This window comes from Colossoma macropomum, unplaced genomic scaffold, assembly GCF_904425465.1.
Source record: "Colossoma macropomum unplaced genomic scaffold, Colossoma_macropomum, whole genome shotgun sequence".
Lineage (NCBI taxonomy): Eukaryota > Metazoa > Chordata > Actinopteri > Characiformes > Serrasalmidae > Colossoma > Colossoma macropomum.
The window spans coordinates 45,610,152-45,619,620 of NW_023494785.1; the positions used below are offsets into that span (position 1 = coordinate 45,610,152).

Genomic DNA, 9,469 nt, shown 5'->3' on the forward strand with positions numbered 1-9,469 from the left:
CTGATGCTAATAATAGTAAAGCTGTAATGCTGTGTGTGGAGCCTGTTATAAATCACCTGATGGAAGTGGACTGTCAGCAGGTCAGGTTGGTGACACAAGGCAATGTCAACTATTTCTCACCACTCAAAAACATGCATGTGCACTCCACTGCCCTTATGTCAAGTGTTATGAATGTGCATTTGCAGCTGGTGGTGGGCAGTATGGTGATATTTTATTGTCACTGTGATGATTTTAGTCACAATACTCTTTTCTGAGTATATGATGGGGACGGGTTAGAACATCTGCATGGATCATAAAAAACAAACAGATATAGACCAATTATAATGCATATCACTGCTGTCGGAACAAAACCTCGTATCTCCAAAATAAGAACTTTACATGAGAAGGAAAAAACTTACTTTACTTTTAATGTACGTCAATGGAACCAGACTTTTTCCAAGTCATTCTGGGCCGTTTGTTTTGGTTCATTCTTCATGAAATTTACATACAATATAAAGGACAACAGGCATTTTCAAATTATGTCAAAAACTAAAAAACGTCAAAAAAGGAGATACGAGGTTTTGTTTCGACAATATCGATATATACAACAGCCAGTGTACAGTAACTGTATGAACTGTATAGCAACAAGTAGCAGCCAATTATGACCATCTCCTTTTATCCACTTATTTTTACCGGTTGTTTGATTTCACCTCATGTTCCTTCTTAAATTGTTTATTTTTGCCAAAAAAGTCATTGTGCTCATATTTTTTACCCTTTTCTAATGTTGTAAGCGCTGTTTTGTTGGTGTATTTTGTCCAACTTTGTGACAGAATTTGAGCTCATGTAACTAAACACAAAAAACTGCCTTATCCTCTGTTGAAAGGCCTGTTAGGGGCCTCATCACAACAGGTGCAGTGAATGGGCTTCAGCCATTTGAGGAATCTGCTGAAGTTTCCAGTTGATTTGAACAGTTGGTTTCAGCAGCAGAGAGTAGCTGAAATGTTTAACAGCGTCCTCGTCCACTCAGTCGTACTCTGTCTCCACTGGACCTCTCAATAAATCAGTATAAATCAGTATAAATCAGCTGTAAAGGCTGAGAGCGATGCTGCTGCAGTGGCAATGAAACCTGACTGAATTATAAATGCGCCAGTCTCCGTCTTGATAATACATTAGTTTATACCCCCAATAATGTTCATATGATCCACACAGTCACTCTGACAGACTGTAATACACTACAGGAAGTGTAGGGGGCGATATGGCTTCTACCGTTTCATTTAAAAAGCTCTATAATGTTCATATGATCCACACAGTCACTCTGACAGACTGTAATACACTACAGGAAGTGTAGGGGGCGATATGGCTTCTACTGTTTCATTTAAAAAGCTCTATAATGTTCATATGATCCACACAGTCACTCTGACAGACTGTAATACACTACAGGAAGTGTAGGGGGCGATATGGCTTCTACTGTTTCATTTAAAAAGCCTCTATAATGTTCATATGATCCACACAGTCACTCTGACAGACTGTAATACACTACAGGAAGCGTAGGGGGCGATATGGCTTCTACTGTTTCATTTAAAAAGCTCTATAATGTTCATATGATCCACACAGTCACTCTGACAGACTGTAATACACTACAGGAAGCGTAGGGGGCGATATGGCTTCTACTGTTTCATTTACAAAGCCTCTATAATGTTCATATGATCCACACAGTCACTCTGACAGACTGTAATACACTACAGGAAGCGTAGGGGGCGATATGGCTTCTGCTGTTTCATTTAAAAAGCCTCTATAATGTTCATATGATCCACACAGTCACTCTGACAGACTGTAATACGCTACAGGAAGCGTAGGGGGCGATATGGCTTCTACTGTTTCATTTAAAAAGCTCTATAATGTTCATATGATCAGTGGATGTGTAGGTGTTGTTTTGCTGAATCACAAAAAAGAAAACTGCTTGCTGCACAGACTGAATCTTGAATGATGGTGCTGGTAAGGAGAGAGGAACCAAAGAACCCAGTTGCCATGCGGATGTGGGCCACTTCTGGCAAACATACGGCACTGCTGGTCCACTGTCAGCACTGGGCCCAGATTAAAACATGCTTACTTGGCCCACATATTCTAAAACTGCCAGAGACACGGCAGCATGTCGGCCTCAACAGCAGGAACACTAATAAATATCCCAGTTTGTTATATAATTCAAATTCAGTGTAAAATGATTTGTGGCTTAAAATTCAGTGTTCACAGAACTTTGAATAGAACACACTTAAAAAGGTGGGTTCTTTAAGCGTTCTTTAGTAAAAACAGTGAAATCGTTTGCCTGCTTAAATGATTTTCTGCATGGTGAAATGGTTCTTCAGATTGATGAAGACTGTGTTAGATGTATGGTTCTGTACTGAACCTTTTTGAAAATGGTTCTATATAGCATCAAGAAGGGTTCTTCTACTGTTACGTGCCTGACATCACATCAGTAGAAGAACCCTTTTTGGTCTTACATAGAGGCATTTCATGCCTAAATGGTGCTTTGCACAGTAAAATGGTTCCTCAGATTGTTGGAGAGTGTTGGAAATGGTTCTGTACAGAACCTTTTTGAAAGTGGTTCTTCTAATGTTTCGGGCTTGACATCGTAACAGTAGCAGAACCCTTTTTGGTGCTATATAGAACTACATACAGCAGTCTCCATCAATCAAGTACAATTTCACGATGCAAAGAACCTTGTAAGCATGCAGAGTTCTAAACAGAACTCATGGTTCTAGCCAGAACCATTGCCTTTACTAAAGAACCCTTGATGAACTGTCTTTTTTAAGAGTGTCAGTTAAAAAGATGAGGTCATCGCTGTTATTCCACGGAGGTTTGTGGAAGGCAGAATAGCTGGATCAGTTGATTAATCGAGTATCAGTCAATCGATTGATCAGCTGCAGAAACGATCAATCACTGCAGCCCTGCAGTGCAGTTTCCATCTCCCACAAACAAACAGCGCAGCGTGCCGGGGAGCCAGTGAGGGGAGACAGGTGGCTGTTATCTGAGTTAAATGGTCATCATCCTCTTAGAGACTGCCCATCTGTCTCCTTCCTGACCACCTGCAGACTGAAGCCCTCAGAGAGAGAGAGAGAGAGAGAGAGAGAGAGAGAGGGAATGAGGCTCCACCCTGCCCCCAGACAGTGCTCCAATCACACAGCTGGGTCAGAAATAGTGATGTTATCAGTCGTGCGAGGGAACGCCGGTTACAGGTCCCAGGACGGGGGTGGGGGGAACCCAGCGTAGAACAACATCTACACCAAGCTCTCCTTATCACACCGCGCCTTCCATACGGGTACTGATAACCCGCCACTGGAGAACCGAGCACGTCTGTGAGTCGCATCCATTTAACCCCAAAGACCAGCAACCTCCAACTCCGGGACACTCACACTGTTCTGGAATGTTCTCCTCCCTTTTACAATGTTCTCAAACACTCTATCCCATTCACACTGTTCTATAACGTTCTCCTCTTTTTCAGACCTAGGCACTATGCTCTCTTGTCTTCTACAATTTTACTTCTCCATTCACACTGCTCTACAATGTTTGTTTCAATCCACACGGTTCTAGAATATTCTCCCCTTCAACACTCTTCTGGAACGTCCCCCTCCTTTCATACCATTCTAGAATGACGTCCCCATTCACAGTGTTCTACATGGTTCTTCCCTTTCACTCACAGAATGTTCTACAGAATGCTAGAATTTGCTCTTCTCTATCTACACTGTTTGAGAATGTTCTTACAACATTCATACTGTTCAAGAATGTTCTCTCCAATTCGCGCTGTTCTGGAATGCTCTTCAACACTGGGTTGAGAAACACTAGGTTCTCCATTCACACTCTTCTAGAATGTTCTCTCCTAGAATGCAATTTCTGATTCCCAATGCTCTAAAATGTTCTCCCCTGTTCAGACTGTTCTAGAATGCCTTCCACACAACGCAGCCCTAGAATGTTCCCAAAGACTGGACTGGGTTGAAGGACTGTAGAATGTTCTCCATTCATGCTGTTTCATTTGGTTTATGAGCACCCAGAACAACTTAACCTAGAACAAAACAAAACAAAGAACAGTCTCCAAAAATGTGTTCCACTGAACCCAGGAACGTTTAAGACCCTTTTGTAAAAAGGAGCCACGTGAGGTTCTCCATGTTTCGAGCTGAAGCTCCAGCAGAAGAGCAGAGTAAGCGCAGGAGAACGTGGGGCAGGAGAACGTGGGGAAGGAGAACGTGGGGCAGGTGTCTGAGCGAGTCTGGTTCATCGCTCACCTCCCGTCCACCGGCTCAGACGGTCTCCGGTACCGGACAGAAAAATCTACAGCAAATAGTTTAGGAGTTTCCAAAAGTTTCCACAGGTGCTTTTTTGCAGCAGGCAATGAAGAACCAGTGAAAGGAATCAGCAGAGGAACGTCTGCGAGAGATAACTCAGCTCCGATCTCAGGGCGCGTTCTGTCATCGGTACCCTTAAATAACACGTACGCAAGAAGTACAAATTAAAATCTGACAGCTCTGGGCTTGATGGCTTTCGCAGCCACTGGGCAGATTTTCCCTGCAGTGAGCGGAGAGAAGGCTGCGTGAGCCACGTGTGCTCCGCCGTTCTGGGAATATGAGGAACAAACCGCCGACTGCAGGCCCACATCTGTCTAGAACACTGACTCCGAGGTCCTGAACACAGACAACAGCCCTTCCTCAGACAAAATAATCACAGCACCGAGCCAGAGACGCTCCTAACGCGCTGCAGTCCGCAGAACAACCAGCTAAACGCATGAGACCTTCTCTGTAACAGGCACATAACAGGTTCTAACTGGTTATTCAAGGGTTCTTTAGTAAAGACAATGATTCTATATAGAAACATTAATGCTGAAAGAACCATCTGCATTGTTCTTTGCATGATGAAATAGTCCTTCAGACTGATGGATAATGTTTTGTCTACGGTTCTATACAGAAAGGTTTTGAAAAGGGTTCTATTCAGCACCAAAAAGGGTTCTTTTACAGTTATAAGCTTAACATGTAAGAATAACAGAACCCTTTTTGGTGCTATACAGAACCATGTACAACATATTCTCCATTGAGGGTTCTTTAGTAAAGACAGTGGTTCTATATAGAACCATTAACTCTTAAAGAACCAGCTGCATGGTTCTTTGCATGGTGCAATGGTTCTTCACACTGATGGGGAATGTGTTGTATATGGTTCTATACAGAAACATTTTAAAATGGGTTCTATATAGCACCAAAAAGGGTACTTCTATTGTTACAAGCTTGACATCGTAACAATAGCAGAACCCTTTTTGGTGCTGTACAGAACCACATACAATACATTCTGAAGTTCTATCAATCTGAAGAACCACTGTACGATGCAAAGAACAATTTAAGCATGAAAATGGTTCTTTGCGGGTTCATGGGTCTATATAGAACCCTTACTAAACAACCCTTGAAGAACCATCTTTTTTAAGAGTGTGAGGAACAGAGCACCAAACCAAATATGTGAATTAATTGTCACAGCAAATTCCCAAGACACGCCGCACTAGCAGATTAAACAGGATTTTACTGGAAGGAACCCTGGGGCGAGACTTTGCATGTTTCTGCAGAACCTTTTCAGGAACCAGAAACTAACTTTTCTCAGGAACTCAGGAGATCTTTTTCAGACACTCAGGAACTTTTTTAGAAACTCCGTAACTTTTATGGAAACATAGAGAGTTTTTTCTGAAAATCAGGAACCTTTTCAGGACCTCAGCTAAATTTTAGAAACTCAAAAACTTTTTCAGGATCTCAGAACTTTTTGGGAGATTCGGGACCCTTTCAGGAACTCGTGACCTGAGCTGTAGTCCTAGAGTAGGTACTATGTTCTTGCCACTGGACCTACTGCTGTGGAGTTTGCTGTACTGAATGCCACTGATCGGTGAAGCACAAGCTTCACAGAACCTACTTATCTGGCATTTTTAGAAACCTATTAACAGTTAATTTGGATAACGGCAGAAAATGTAACCAACCAGGAAAACGGAAAAAGTGGACCAGCCTTGCTCAGCACCCGCGCTAACGCTGGCCCCGAACTGGTCCGTTTACCAAAAGGTTCAGTCACCGGAAATTCTGCAGACTGCAGAGGGAGGAATTACAATAATGTAAGTGTGGTGGGAATACAAAACAAGGAGTTCAGGTTAGTTCAAGTTCAGGAATTCTTTTGGTTCCTAACGAAGTTCTGGAGCCTGTGCCTTTTTTGTGCCACTAAGGGGGGCTGGGTAAAGTTTCACAAAGAGCTTTTTTAGAAACTCAGGAACTTTTTCAAAATCAGGAACCGTTTCAGGATCCAAGGAACCTTTAACAGAATCTCAGAGACCTTCTAAGGACGTTTTCAAAAACTCTTTTAACTCTTAACTTTTTTCACAAAGCTTTTCTGCACTACTGAGGGGGGCTGGGTGATGTTTCACACGGCAGACCCTTCAGGTGGCCTGCAAATGAAACCAAGGTCGAGATTTATGTGATACAAGTATAGGAGCCTTTTTTAGACACTCAACATTTTCAGGAACTCATGAACTCTCCTTTTTCAGAAACTCAGGGACCTACAGAATCTCACAGACCGTCTCAGGACGTTTTCAAAAACGTTTTTCAGGAACTCGCGCCTTTTTGCGCTGCTGAGGGGGGCTGGGCGAAGTCTCCCATGCAGGCCGTGCGGACCCTTCAGGTGGCCTGCAAATGAAACCCAGGTTGAGATGTCCTTTCAGGGGGGCCGCTAACACACCCGCTAACACAGACCACATGTCCCAGTGCGCCTCTGCAGGAACCGGCGGGGTGGGGAGAGTTCGGCCTCAGCTGAGATTTACGAGATACAAGCATAGGGGCCCACTAACCTGGCACTGTGACACTCAGCGCTAACGCTAACGCTAAGCAGCTGAGGCAGGTTCTGGAGCTTTCAACGCCTGATTTTCTGAAAAACTGAGACACGACAAACAGATACAACGACAAACAGAAAGCACGAAAGCTACACTGTGTTCCTGAACCTGCCTCACTCGCCTCTGTTAGGGTCATCAGTGGCTACGTACAAGTATTCAACCAGATGCTAAGCGGCTAAGCAGGCATGTGTGCTCTAACATCACAGTAAACCAAGACTCCATTCTGTACAGCCTCGATTACGCATGACTTACATCATCAGCCTCAAGTACAAACGCAGTTAACCAGAACAAATTTAGGCTAAAACACAACATAAATATTAAAAATTCACTTAAATTTTGCCACCATCAAAAAACCTGTAATTCTGATTGACACCCCTGTGGAACAGTGACAACTCAAGGAAGCTTCTGGATGCATAAACGGTCTGGTTAAGCGGATCTTTTGATGGAAAAACTGTTGAAACGTTTAAAAAATGGTTCTATACAGCAACAAAAAGGTTCCACTAATTCAGGTACCTTTTTTGGTACTCTACAGAACCCCGTTAGCCTTTATTTACCTTCTACTTAAGCGTGTCCCTGCAGAGCAAACATTTTAAATTCTCTCACGACTACACTGCCATGTTCACACTCATGCCATTTTTCATTGCCTGAAAAATCAAGTTTAAACAAGACCGCAAACCAGAAAGGGGGGCTCCTAATTAGCCGCAGGACAACTTCACCATTTCACAAATTATGGGCAGACGATGGGAATCTGGTAGACACACCAGAGTTAACCTACATAAACATATTCAACACTTCTCAAACAAAAGCCAGCGATTCAAAGCACTGGACGAGCCCTGTGATCACCGCTTTACAGTCAGGCGATTATGAAGACGTCACCTCCTATCGTCTTACTCAGTCATCAGCGTAGCAACCGGAGCATCAGGTTACTCACCTATACAGGCATGGACTCTCACTGAGAGCTGAGTCCGCAGGATGATACTGTGCTTCTTGCCCCTCCTGAAGAACAAAGGAGAAATGGAATCAGTTATTCAACATCCTCAATCAGCACGTAAAGAAAGCGTGAACAGTAAATAATGTAAAACGGTGTAATAATGCACATATCTTCAGCCTTGATATGATTACTATAATACTTTCAATAATTTCGCTATTAAAATGCTTTTTTAATCTATGAAGTCTATTTGGTACAGACTGTTTTTACTGACAACCATAATCTCACAACCAGGCCTCTATTGCACACATTATTTGTTTAAAAAATAATGTATGATTTACTTTTGTTTTAGAAATGGCTTGATTGTTAAAATCAAAACAGTTTTATAAAAGTAGCGTGTTTGGGGGTTGTCCTCCTAGGGTGTGTTACTTTGAGGCAACACAGTCTGACAATGGAAAAAATATACAGAGCATCACACAAAAAATATGATGTTTTAAAATGGAAATATTTGGAACAGAAACACACGATTTGTCAATCTTTAAATACTAAACATTCAAATCTGTTTCAAGTTTTGTTTCATTTCAAAGCATGTTACAAAAGTGAAAAATCATTTAAAACCACAAATACCAGTTAAACCCATACTAAAACATAAAAAAAGACTAAATATAAAATTAAAAGACTAAATGGGAACTGCAGTGTTCTCTTATGTGGCTACACAGGTGACTCGCTATTGGCTGCATTTATTCCTGTGTTGCTTCTAGGCGACATGCATAATTAAACCATTTCTGATAACATAAACATAATTTATATGATACTTAATGTTAAAAAATGAAATCCACACTTTAACAAATGTATTTTTGAAATGCTTTTCCAAGGAAAACTGTCTGAAGCAACGTAGCAGGAAAAGGTTTAAAAAGGCCCACCAGGAGAAACTGTGACCCACTACCTGCATGTGGTTTATTCAAACTCCTCCCCTTCATTACTGACCATTAAATGTGTATCAAGTGAGGAAAACAGGTTTGTTGCCCAGAGGCAACATCATGCAAACAGCGGTTCAGCTAATAACGGCTCACCAACATCAATGAAAGCTTCTCCATGCAAGAAAAACGACGATAAGATCTCTGTGCGCGCCGTGAGACCTGATTCCGTCTGTTACGACCGTCTCAGGTCAGCGGAGCTCCTCGCCATGGGGGAGCTAACCCTGTGTGGCCTTGAGCTTCAAATGCATGACCTCATGACAGGCCGGACCACGCTGACCTCCTACCGCTTCTTTATTGCTGCCTGAAGAGTCTCGCGGGGACGAGAGAAAGACTGTGGAGAACTGGGGAGCTCCAGGGTTCCCAGCATGCACTCTGGCTTTTGGTGCTCCCCTGGCCTTTCGGAGGGGTTCGGACACACAGGTCAGGTCAGTGTGAGAGAGAGTGATGGACAGACGGGGTTAAGGACTCCCCTCACCTCAGGTCACGCAGGATTAGTGGTCTGCATGTTTTGGTGCACATGACTGAATCAGAACCAGAATCAGGGGCCGGATTCACGAAAGTGTCTCAAGAAAGAAAATCTTCATTCTCAAGAAAAAAGTTACGAGAAACTGTTATTCTACTATCGTTACAAGCTTGACATCGAATCGATAGGAGAACCGGTTTGGGTGCTATATGGAACCACTTTTC

The 9,469-nt window shown here is 42.7% G+C and overlaps 1 protein-coding gene across 1 annotated transcript in view; it reads right to left on the reverse strand.

The window, feature by feature from the left end:
• fhod3b (formin homology 2 domain containing 3b) overlaps window positions 1-9,469 on the reverse strand; it is a 213,362-nt gene that overhangs the window by 171,969 nt on the left and 31,924 nt on the right. Inside the window, 1 exon segment of the mRNA XM_036596455.1 lies at window positions 7,806-7,870. Coding sequence (XP_036452348.1) covers window positions 7,806-7,870 — 65 coding nt within the window.